The 12,987-nt window shown below is 34.1% G+C and overlaps 1 protein-coding gene across 4 annotated transcripts in view; it reads right to left on the reverse strand.

Moving 5' to 3' along the window:
• LOC142335548 (receptor tyrosine-protein kinase erbB-4-like) overlaps positions 1–11,442 on the reverse strand; it is a 46,831-nt gene extending 35,389 nt beyond the window's left edge. For 2 of the 4 annotated variants that reach the window (XM_075384096.1, XM_075384104.1), the window contains exons 1-2: positions 10,383–11,435; positions 6,229–6,561 (exon numbers count right to left, since the gene is read on the reverse strand). In XM_075384096.1, coding sequence (XP_075240211.1) covers positions 6,229–6,561; positions 10,383–10,491 — 442 coding nt within the window. In that variant the 5' untranslated portion in view covers positions 10,492–11,435. Of the gene's footprint in view, positions 1–6,228; positions 6,562–10,382 lie in introns of all 4 variants that reach the window. The other 2 variants (XM_075384088.1, XM_075384108.1) reach the window with 2 other exon arrangements.
• Positions 11,443–12,987: the final 1,545 nt, after the last annotated feature.

The raw sequence follows: 12,987 nt of genomic DNA on the forward strand, positions 1-12,987 counted from the left end.
TTAAGTGTCAAAATTACCGTTACCGACATAATTGTCTTAAACAATAAATGCCTGTTTTATCTGGCTAAAATAAACAAGACGTAAATGAACAGTCACGAACCTTGACTATTGAACAACTTCATTGTTGTGTTTCATTGTGTAATGCGTGTTGTGTCTATGTGGGTTTGTCTGGTTTTTCTGTGTGATTGCTTTTGGAATTGAACTACACTTTTCTTTATAAAATTTGTCGAAGAGTTTCTGTTATTGTCTACCAAAAAAGACGGCGTATTATTTGGGTTGGTTCAATCAGTACTAGTAAATTTCTCCAATGCATATAAGTTGCTTTCGGATACTTCCAACGGTTTCTCTGACAGAATTCCAAAGTTTGCAACCTAGAGAGGTATGTTGGAACATTCTGTGCTACGCACAGACTTGCACGAGCGGTCTTGTTTTCTGTAAGCAATAGTCACAAGTGACCACCACCAACAATGTAATAAGTCTTATTCCATGCGAATTTTTTGCTCTCCTGTATTCACATTGCAATAATATAATTTAGCAATCACAAAAATAAAATTAGCTGAAAATAAAACTCGATACATTGTCAAAAATGGACAATAGTCAAAATTTGAAATTTTATATTGAAAATAACTTTTGAGGGTGGCAGCTTTAATACTTGTGAATCTATTGAAGCGCCGTAAAATATAAAGATCTCATGAACATTTTCAAAAACACATCAAAAACCACAAACAAATTCACATCCGATATCATTAGCTCAAACTTTTTACAGCTCATATTTACGTGACTAATTACTTATCATTACTTCACAGTTAAAATATAAATATACAATTTACCCAAAAAAATGAAAATTAGTTGTGGTCGTTAACGATATATGACTTGTAGATCAATAACCACATTTGGTCTACAATTTGGTAATGTGGTCTCATTACACACGCTCGTACACGCTAAAAATACTGAAACTACCATTTTATCTGTTAAAAAGGTTGAAACTCTTCTCATTGACTGCTTAAGTAAGAAACTTTTCTTCAACTTAAGCAGCCGACGGACTGATTGAATTGAAGTAATTAGAAGCATTCAACTTGTGGCATTGCCATCATTGCTTTGATAAGAGAATCATTGCAAACTAATTTGTGCGGAACCACTAAATAAACATGATACCAAACCGACAGCTTTGAACACAAACACCACAAAAACAAAAATGATCAAAGTCCTGTACAAATGATAAAGTACTGATCATTATCCTTAAAGAGATTAATTTTCAAAACTGATCTGGTAATGAAAATGTGATTTTGTTACATTAGTGATTAACTGAAGTGAAGCATAAACGTTGGCGTTAAAACAGTGTTACAGAGACTACAGTGCTACAGAATACTAACCAACATTGCAAAAAAACTTTAGCTGACTCAAAATAGCAAAAATTAACTTTGAAAAATCTAAAATTAAAAGCAGAAAAATGTATTCCTTTCTAAATTCTAGAGTTGCTTTTGCAAAAGAGTTAATTTCAAAACCACAGAGACGTAAAAAAAAACGGTTTCATGGATCATGGAATGAACAGCAAATAAAACAAATTCAATATTAAAATGTAAAGATGCAAATCTATTCTTATCTTTTCATTTGTATTCGTTATGTTGTCGGTGCAGATCATTAGAACTAACCTGCTCTAGTATAATGCAGAGTTTGCGGATCGCCAGGTTGAGAAACTTAATACAAACATTGACAATTTTTCAGAAAAAAATTTTCATAGCTCTGTATATTGAAATTGATCTTCGGACTGATAATCCCCATTCTGTAGGCGTTTCTGTAAAATGAGACATTAGATAATTTAATGATTTTGAACTCCTCATAAATAAATTCAAGTTTTTTTACAGATGAAAAAAATTTTTCTTCTTCAGTTCACATTAAAATTATTCAAAAAAACTCCGAAAGGTTCAGAGGCCCAAAAATAAAACAGTAGAGATAAGAAATATTCCTCAATGTGGCTGATTAATAGCTTTCAAGGACGGCCTTCATTGTTTCCTTACATAAAAGACACAAGTAGAGGCAGAAAGCAAAAATGGTCTGAAATCTTAAAAAATATAAATGGTGAAAATTACTTATTTTTTGCGCCATATTGCGGTTTTAAATACGTTTGAAACTAAAAATGAGTTTATTATATCTGGCTGGTAGCACATCTCCGAGACGGCCCATTATGCTCATGAAACATCAAAAATTTCCAAAACCTTTTTGTGTCACCTTAATTTACCGATACAATTTCCTCAAGAAATCCACATCCAATTTTCTAAATACAATAAACAAAACTTAAATGAACGCTTACGAATCATGACTAAAGATCAGTCGCCAAAGAGAAAATTTTTTAAGAAAATGTTTTTTGGTGCCAAGGGCTGTATTTGTGTGTTTGTGCTTGTGCGTGCGCGCTTGTGTGGGTGCATGTATGTATGTGTGTGTGCGTATGTTTGCGTGTGTATAATGTGTATATAGAAGAGAGAGAAAGAGAGAGTAAGTCTGAGAGAGTTTGTTCCTTTACATGCTAGACTTAAATAGAGGCAGAGTGCAAAAACTGTCAGAAATCAAAAAATTAGATAAATTACTATGTATTTGTTTCAAATTGCTATGATTGCTCAGCCTAACTGGTATCACATCTGGAAAAAAAAATTATTTTATCTCATGGTTATGCTTAGTATACATCAAAAATAACAAAATTTTGAGAAAAACAAAACTTTATTGCCAAAATTACAGATTGCGCGATTTTGAAAGATTTGCTTGATTTTTTTACACAGTGGCGTGCTTTATAACAAAATTTGTAAGTCATGAACTATAAAAAAAACTGGGAACTGGGGGCACATAGATTCGATTTACCTTTCTCCCGACAAGCCGTTGGTTAATATGTTTTGCATTTGTTCTAACATCGACTATGTTAGAACTTTGTGGACTTTTCCCTGAACCCCCCCCCCCCCCCCTCCCAAGTTGTAGCCTCCTCATTATGGTACATATTCACAGCGCCCTCTCTTTTATGCACATGGTTATATTTGTCCTATTTTGAGGTAACATGGGTCAAAATTTCCCTTTAAGGTTTATCAGATCTTGTTATTAGGTGCAATAAATTTTCTAAAATTTCCGACAGCTGGTTTTATGTTGGGCTCTAACTCTTTCACCGCTCATTCTCAATTAGCGCAGACAGACAAAATCCCACAAATTGCATGGATTTGAATTCGCAATCCTTTTGGTGTTCAGCGATATTTCCACCTGTTCGACACTTGACTTAACCGATACAGGAGATTAGGGTTGTCAGGTTTATGACCAACTTTACAAACTAGAACCCAAAGTTAAGAACAAAATGCCGAAGTTTATGAACGGAAGCTCAAATTTATTGTGAGCAATATCTAATTCATCAAATGATTCATTTCACGAACTAGGTCATTTAATTTGCAACTCAACAAATTCTTCCTCGTTGAAGAGTTTTTTAAAACGTGATATTAAACCATAAATATAGCCATACCGAACAAATTAACTTCAAGTTTATTTGTTTGTGGTTATGTTTCAATATGAAATGGCTAAAAACCAGATCCACGATGAATAATTTGTTCAGTTGTAAACAATGACCTAATTCGTGAAATGAATTATTTGTTAGGATAGGAGAACAAATCATTCGTGAAATGAATCTCGAACATAAAGCTCAATTTTCAATCTACTTTCGCAGACCTTTATGTTCACGTACACATGCTGTGTTGCCATAATGTTGCTCTAATTTAGCTCGAAAATTGTTTGTTAGAAGAGTGAAGAATCACGATCACGCGTGATCAAATTTCAGCTCATGTCTTGTCTGATGATTGTGTTATGCTGTAATTAGAGCGTAAGCGAGAGGCGCTATTAGGACGGAGAGATACGTGCCTTGCAGGGCCTTACCGGACGCACAGCACACGTTCGCTCATGTCTGTTTGGGTTTCACTTCTTGCAAATAAACAAAGCACACTTCTGTAGACTCAAGTCAAACGTATATTACAGTCAAAACGAGAGAGAAAATAACTGACCTTTAAGCCGACGGGGCTTTCAGCCAAACGACAAATTTTCTCAGAAACCAAAACGTTTATTGACTTAAACTTTTTTTTAAATTCTAACCCAAATTTTGCAGATCTCAAATTGCCCATTGCCTCAAATTTCATTGCCCATTGCAGCAAAAATTTGCAAAGCTAAAAAATGAACAAGACAAACAAATTACGCTAAAAAAATGTGACACGGAAGAATTACTATTTACGGTTTTTATTTAGATTTTAGACTATTCGGCTAATATTTAATATTGCATCTATTGTATTATGCAACGCATTATTTAAGAATTATATGAGTGATCATAAGTATTTTATGGATTTCCGCCGAACAACACGAAACAAGTCTGAGGTGGCCTTAAATCCCCTAAAACCAATGTTATAAATATACAGTTTATAAGTCATAACTCGCTAGGTTATAACAAATCCCTGGAATTCTCAAACCGCATTTTTATTGAAGTTCCTCAAATTTCTTTCCAGCATTTGCAAGGGCAAAATTGTTATGTTCAAACTTAAGTTGAAATTTGACTGAATTGCTGATAGTGGGCTTGTCCGCTTAATATGACAGAAAATTAGAACAGAGCCTGATTGTGTCAAACGACAAAACAAATAATCAAATTTGCTAGAGCACTGAAATGGTAGCTGAGACAAACAATAGTTTATGACAAATCTGAAGTTATAACTTGGTCAAATTGTTTCTAAACAACTGTATATGGAAAATTCTAAGTTAATAGTTGTTTGTGACATATTGATGAAACTTGTGAATGCAAATACGCCATGACAAGCAAACGTTAGCTATTAGATGTGATCTAGTCAAAGTTGAGATAGAATCTAGGGAGGGTGAATTAATTCTGGCCTGAGAGAGTCTCGTATTAATATGAGACCCAGTATGGACTCAGTGAAGATAAACAGCTGTCCAATTCCCACTTTTGAACATAACACTATAAACACAGAAGCAGCTGATTTCTTCCAAGAACTCTTCCAGACAGCGATAAAATGTTTATCCCCACAGTCGACATTTGAACAGAAATCAAATTCCAACAATTCGTCGTAGGGTGCATTTGAAATGTTTCTCAGTTAATTGTAAAATGATTCCGGCTATTTCCGAGCATTCGCTGTCTTGTTATTTTATAAAAACATGCAACCAGAAAAGTCAGCTAATTCTAACAGCAAAGAAAATTGCCAATGTATTCCTATATATGCAAGAAGACAACAGACATGGGACCAAAAAGCTAATTATAGCTAAATCTTTTTAAAAAGAAACCTCAAAAAACTCTTAGATCTCAACTAAATATCTTAGATCTCACTCTTAGATCTCAACTAAAAAACCTCAACTAAATATTTAGATTTTCGATAAGTTACAACTAGCACGTCAGTACGTTTTTTGATTGTATAACGTCTTTTGGCTGGTAGGTGACTTGAACGGTCTTTATACAGGTTTCTAATGACGACTGAATCAAATCCGTTTCAAACTTCTAAACTGTCTCAAAAAGTAATCTATTTTTGTGAACTCGGCTTAAAGATTGCCCATAAATTTACAAATGCTCTGAGTCCTTCCCTCTCCAATACCTACTCGAAAATATTGAAGATCTTCAATTTATGCTCGGGAGCATTATCCTGTTAAAAGATAAGTCTATCTTATAACTTTACACGTCAAATACTCAGCGACGGCTGTCCAAAATCATGTTTCTGTGTTTTAAAAAATCGTCTTACTGTATTGCAAATTGCATTCTAGGAAGAAAAGTCAATGTGATACATTCCGGTGATGTTTCCGAAACTCTCGGCACATCTCGGCACTTTTCCTGAACTTTGTCGATAGTTTTTGACTCTTCCGCTCATTTTTTGCCCCAAAATTGCTGGAATAAACCCCAAATTTGAAAAGTCTATTAAAACCCCAACTTTAAAACAAAACGGAGTCAAAGTTAGTTTAGCTGAATGAACCCCAGAATATCATAGCAAGATGATTCAATCAGATTAATTAGTAGAAATTACAAAGTCCCTTCTGATACAGGAACCAATTATTTAGGACTTTTTACTCAATAAACACCAGAAAAAAAACATTCGAAAAAAAGTGTCATTGGCCTAAATCATCGTTGAAGACAATAACTCTAAAGAGAGCGAGGCACATCTCGTGTTGCCGTTAGTCACGAGGAATAACTAAAGCAACAGTCCGGAAAAAAAATCGAGTTACCTTTCAACTTAGGCAGCACCAGTAGTCTCGTTTTCTTGTTCTGAAGCATTGCAACAGAGTAGCTCGCACCGCCAATTGTATACAACTCTTTCCCACGCACAATCTCTAGATTGTCCAGTTTAATTTTATCCACGCCATTATTGTATATTAACAGGTATCCAGTCACTTCCCGGATGGTGTTGAGGAAGTCAAGGGTTCTGCCCTCTGGCACAAACGTGATCTCCAAATTGCCAAGGACAACAGTACAGTTTTTGCTGTATCGCTTCACTATACTCTTGTACTGCTCCTCATGGTTGCCAGTTATGGATAGTTCATTGCGTGTACCCTCGCACTCTGAAAAATTTTATGAGCTGTAACTCCTCAAAAGTACCCTTGAAATGTTCTATTGGCTTCACTTTTATTATTCCCGAAATTTCGAATGAGGCTGAATTCCAGTCAAACGAGCTTGTGCATTATACACGTGGCGCATTTTAAACTTTTGATCCGGTAAAATGAGAGCTTCAATCAGATTGTATTGCTGCGTTTTTTATTGTTAGTTATCTTTAGCAGGACAAGATAAGTCTGCAGAAACGGGAGAATCTGACAGAACCCGATGACATTGAGTTGCCATGCAATCTCTAAGCTGCTTTTAGCAGTATAATCAGAGCAAAGTGCACTGAAATTGATAGAGAGTCATAAAAGAGCAGTTTTTTTAAAAAAATATTCAAGTATGAGCTTCTTCCGATTTTTGTCCGCTTCTTTCCTAACTTGGATAATTGACATTTTATTCAAATTTTCCTATATGTGTTCTTTTATGGTCTCCGAGTGGCGCTTGAGAGTCGGAAAAACTTTTGTTTAGCTTGCATTACACGTTTGTTATTTCGAAGCCTTTGCACAGATTGATTTGAAATAAATATAACTAAATAACTTTAAGAAAATAAGACATTTGAAATTTTTACTTGTTTTGTAGTGTTGCAAAATTACAAGTAGAATCGGCGGTGAAAACTTTTGGACAATGTCCAAGGTTCTATGCAATTGTCCTGGGACCATTTTGCTATTGCTAGACTAATTAAAACGGCATGAACAGTGGTTCTCGACCATTTCGAAATAACAAACATGATTTAAGTGACAAGAATTGACCATAAACTGAGAATATATCCGTCTAAATTTCGAGAGGCCGGTAAAAAGATTGAAAGACGTCAATTCTTTACATGCAATTTAATAAATATTGGCCAATCGATATGAATAAAAAATTTGAACCTAAACTAAAACAAGATGAGTAAGCAAAGTTGCAAAAAAACTTCCTGGTAATTTTCACTTAAATAAAATAAAACTTGCGCAGAAAAAAAAAACAAAATAAGTGTACACAAGAAAATAATCTCAGGTCCAAACATCTGGATTTATAAAATAGAACGTTCAATGAGCTGATATTACAACCCAAACGCAGGCTATTAAATAATCACTTCCCATGAAATTAGAAAGAACGTCCAGAAGTTCAAAAAATTAATGACATTGAAAATCTGTTCAAAACTTTAGTTGTCAGTAACAAAATCCTAAAACTTCTCAAAAATAGGTCAATAATTACCTTCAATCAATTCTTTTTTCAATTTGGCCACAGTGAGAAAACCAAAATTACTGAAAACACATTGAATCTCAAGAGAAAACAAAAGTATGCGTTTTAATTTTTCCACGAAGCAAATTCGTTTGTTTCTATTCCCAGCCTATTCCCAGCTTATTGGGTTCACATTATTCATATTTTATTCATAACCGGTTTTTTCAAATTGTTACAGAGAAAAACAACCCAACGATGATTGCTTGGAGAAAACGACGCAAAGTTCATTTAGAAAACCATTTGCAAGAGATAACGTGAAATGTTATCTCTTACAAAAACTAAGCAAGAGAAACCGAAAACTCCCAAAAGCCAAAAGCACAAAAAAACGACCAGCTCATAAAAAAAGGTACACTTTCTACAACTTTTAAAAAAGAACCAAACACTTTAACAAAAACTAAAACTGTTGCACAAGAGACTATCATTGACACAAATTAACAATTACTGAAATGAAGAAAATATTCTAAATGAGGGTGAGGTTACGTCATGTTCCCAACCTTAACAAAAAAATAAAACAAAAACTAATTGAATGGTGACTCGCTAATCATCAGAAAAAATGAACCCCAGTCGAGAGGAGATGGTGATCTCGCAAGATCTACCAATACGTTTGCAAAAACCGGCTATCTTGCAAACCGATTGCTAGTTTAACCGTTCATTCAAGAGTGACTGTTTGAAAAACCACAAAAAAGAATTGCAGGGCGAAGGTGACTTAATACTAATTACTTTAAAAGGAACTCGTGTTTTTTCAGGTATAGCATCTGTCAAATATCAACTTGTACTATCAAGATCTTGCAATATCTTAAAAGTGAGAGATGGTTATAATGCAAGATTCTTGTAAGTTCGTTCCGTTCCAATTCTGCTATCATTGCTAGCTATAGGTGCATCATCTTTCACGTTGCGCTGCAACTTACCGAGATATGACACCACGTGTTTAAATAACATCATTACAGTCGAAATATTTGATTTGTTTTGGTGCGCGGATCTGTTCACCGCTTTTTTCGACTTTTTTAATGTCAATGAGAAGTCAATTCAAAGTGGTGATTTTACTCACGCCGTAGTAGTTAAAGGAGCGAAACGCGAAACGGCTATCAGTTGAAGCGCGCTTTTATTAAAACTATCTTAAAAGTGGAGTAATAATACAGATTTAAGAAATCTTCGATTTTCGAAAAGTTTTTTTTCCATATTTATTTCACTTAAGATTTGAGGTTTTTCTCTTGAGTGGAAATGAAAAATTTCACATGTTAGTGCATTCTTTATTATTTCTGTTGTGTCAACAATTACTCTCGGTGAATCATAGGTGAATCAAATTAGTTGTTTCAGTACATAAGGAAATAATTCATTGAGTACAACACCTATTGAGGTCCAGAAAAAACACCAGAAAAGTTGTTAAATTTGCCTGTTTGCGTTCTTCATTTTGTTGTCTTGTCAATTATTATTCAGAACAGGTCTCATTGCTTGCTAATGAGTCACTCATGAATCTAATTAATGTTTCAATTTTTCACCTAGTGGCTTTTACAACTTTTACACTATTTTTTTTTCAAAAACTATTTGCAAAAATTTTGCCTGTATTTGTTGTCTTATCAATTGATTCCATTATTTTCACGTCTTAGCGATTGCTAATGAGCATAAATGGGTCTAATTAATCGCTTGAATTCATAACATTCCTTTTCATTACTTTGACACTATATTTTGAAGAAAAAAATAGACTGGTTCAATTTTGGGGTTTTACCGTTTTTGTTGCTTATCTTACGGTCTACTCGCTAAATCTAAATAATAACTGTTCTTTTTGGCCTTTAAGTGTGGCGCAATTTCAATTTCATAATTAAGCTCATCTTTAGATATTGATTTTAGCTTTTAATTCTGATTACGTAGATAAAAATTGTTTTTGAAATGTTTTAGTGAATTTCTGAATCTTGCCTTTATTTGGTGAAAGTTTTTTGACATTGAAGATGTAGGCTATGCTGTGATTAATTATTGCCTTATGTAGTATGTTTATATGGGTTTGTTTTCGCTTTGAGGACGCTAATTTTGAGAAATACTTCGATTTTCGTCACATTTGTTTTTTGCAACTTTTTCAGTTTGTCTCTCATTGATGTTGTCCAGGTTGTTTTATGTTGTACACATTCTAAGGATGCGTAGTGTATAGACATATAAATTGTTGCTAATGTCGATGATTATTTTCATGACACCAGTTTTTGGAAAAATAAATATTTTTAAATTTCTTTGAGATTTCGTTTATTATTTGCGCATTTAAAGACATATGCTTTGTTGACTGATAAAGTTTGATGTTGACGAAAAATATTATGTTCAGGTCATTAAATAATTCAATTCATTGGATTGTAATTCAAGACTTGTCCCGCTATGTTTTTTTTATTTCAATTCGATTTGTTCAGAAAATCGCAGATATTTTGGTCGTAAAATTTAAAAAACGAGATAAAAGTGAGTCTAAAACACACTTCTTTTCGTACGCTGACCATGCACAAACTTCACACAATTTGCATGACTATCTTGCAGACTGAATGTATCCTGCAAAATCTGAAAAACAACCACTGGTGTACGAACTAACCAACTCTCTTCTGTGTAGCATCCGACGCCCCTGTCGTCCAGAATGAAAAAAATATGATTGAAATTGTGACACAGAAGGAGGCTTCTGCCAGTATTCTGTTGCTTTGCATGGCTGTTGTAACTCCAGTGCCAATCTTAAGCTATCAATACCACTTCCAATGATAAATAAAGCAGAATATATACTGATCAGTGAAGAAAAACTCCTCCCAGTAATGATTAACACACTGATCAGTAATTTAAAATAAAAAAATATCCCAAAGGTTGTTAAATCAACTTTCCAGTTGAGCTCCAAATTAAAATTTTATCCCAGCCTCACTAAGTTGATCTCACACTTCAAATAGTTCCCAAAATTTGCCGTTACTGTAAAAATTCGACACATTTTGAGTTTTGTCAACGCGTATACAAATGAGTGCTAACCCACGTAAGAGGAAAATAAAGATAATTTGTTTTTACGTGCTAGGTGTCCCCGGGTAAAGCCAGTTAATTCCGGATAATTAAATGGGGGTAAAATAGACCCGCGTTGGTTATTTAAGATGTAAACAAGTAAATAAATGGAATGAAATAGAACCGTGATAACAATTTAGTAACTTATTTCAGAAAAACACCTGATTATGCGATAACGTATTCCGCGTTTCAACTAAATATACAGCCCACACTTTTTGGAAAGCACTTTTATTTTTAAAAAGCACCCGAAAACGAATGCAGTTAACAGTAAACTTTATTGCAGTTAACAGTAAACTTTATTCGATCGTGAAGAGGGGTGTTTATTTTTGGGAAATTAATTCGAACTTTTTCACCTGACCTCCTTTTGAGCAATTTATTTCTGTTTTGATGTATAATTTGTGAATAAGTTTTTCTGTTGGTGAAAATAAGTGCACAGCCGCGTGAGCGGTTTTGTGATAAAAAGTAAACTAAAATCTTAAATTAAAGAGTTTTCTTGTTCTAGTTTCAAGTCAAAATTTTCTTTCAGCTCGTGCTGTTGAATACATGACTTTTGTTAAATAATATAAACGTACGCGCTTTATAGTTTATTCTCAAGAAACTATATTGGCTTATAATGTAGTTTTAGAGTAATATTTGAGTATTTATTCGCTCAGAGCTAAGTTTTGTTTTGTCCGATCATAGAAAGAATTATAAATGCGTTTCTAACACAGGGGATATGAAGAAAACAAAGATAGCTTCAGCTGAAATTATGTTAAGAGTATACAGCACGAGTCGCGGCAATTTAATAAATTAATGCACAAAATTACAGACTGTATAAATTTTCAGTGTGAACAATCAAAAGGTAACATATTAATATTTAATGTAATTTAACATGAAAAACTACACTGATTAAATCAATCTTTCCACCGAAACATCTATAAAGTGATTATAACTTTTTATTTGGTCGTAGGGGTAGATATATTTCACTATAGGGCAAGTATAGTCAATTTGCCACTTTTCAAAATCGCCTTATGCATTTGAACTCAATTAAAAATTGAGAGAATTATAAGTGAATCGAGAAACAAACGTTTTATGGTCTAAGATTGTGTTTGAGGGTACAGTTTGAGGTGTGCGACTCAAGATTCTGCTGCTCAGACCAGGTCGCGGGCAGGGAGGTCCTGTGCGACCTGTCAACATACTATTGAAGATTTAAACTTTTGGGTACTTTGGATCATTTCCGATACTGGCCCCCACGCATTTTTGCACCCCACCCCAATTTATACATGAATGGCTTTTAAATACTATATAAATATATACATATACAAAAAATGCGCTTTTACAAATTACCATAGCAGCAAACTTTTGAAACTTTATCTACGTATGAGAAAAACAATTTGATTATAATGTAAGCATTAAACCCAAAACACCAATTTTTGCAGATTTTCGTTGTTATTAACAATATACATTGTTCAATTTCATCAAACTTTTAGTACCGAATGTTAAAATATATAGTCTATCATTCTGTTAAAGTGAGCCACTACTGACCAATCACAAAGCAAAGCTAATATTAGTGGACACATGTTTTTGGTGCGCTCCAATTACATGATCTGGAAAAACCTCTGAGCGAATTTTTGTCTGGACAATGGTCTGGAACTTGTCTGAGCAGAGAAAACTACGGTCTGATCAGAGGTTGTTGCAAGCACACACTAGTCTGATCAGAAGCTGACTTGAGTGCACTCTAGTCTTATCAGAAGATGTTTTCGAGCGCACACGGAACTTCGAGCGCACGAATGTATAATCTGAATACGATTCAGTCCTGTTCGATCTGATCAGAGGTCGCTTTTTCTGAGACAGTGTGATCAGAGGCCATTTTGGTTGGGACATCAAATCAAAGCTAATTTCAAGTTTTAAAAATATTTAAAAGGGGTTAGAAGAGATCTGAATCTGATCAAGGTAACTTTGATATCAGTGAAAATAATAGACACGAGAAATTACTGTTAGAGTATGTTTTTAATTTGCAATAATAGACGCAGTCAGTAGAAGGCACTTCAGCTGCTTTTAGAAAGACGAACAACTAAAAACACCTTTGGGAGCAATTTTTTGTGGCCTTCGTCTACATCTGACACTCGTTTTGTTGCAAGGGATAGATGGCAAAGCATCATATGATAACGGAAAATTTATTC

The sequence above is a fragment of the Convolutriloba macropyga genome, chromosome 1 (genome assembly GCF_964194025.1).
Source record: "Convolutriloba macropyga chromosome 1, txConMacr16.3, whole genome shotgun sequence".
Lineage (NCBI taxonomy): Eukaryota > Metazoa > Xenacoelomorpha > Acoela > Convolutidae > Convolutriloba > Convolutriloba macropyga.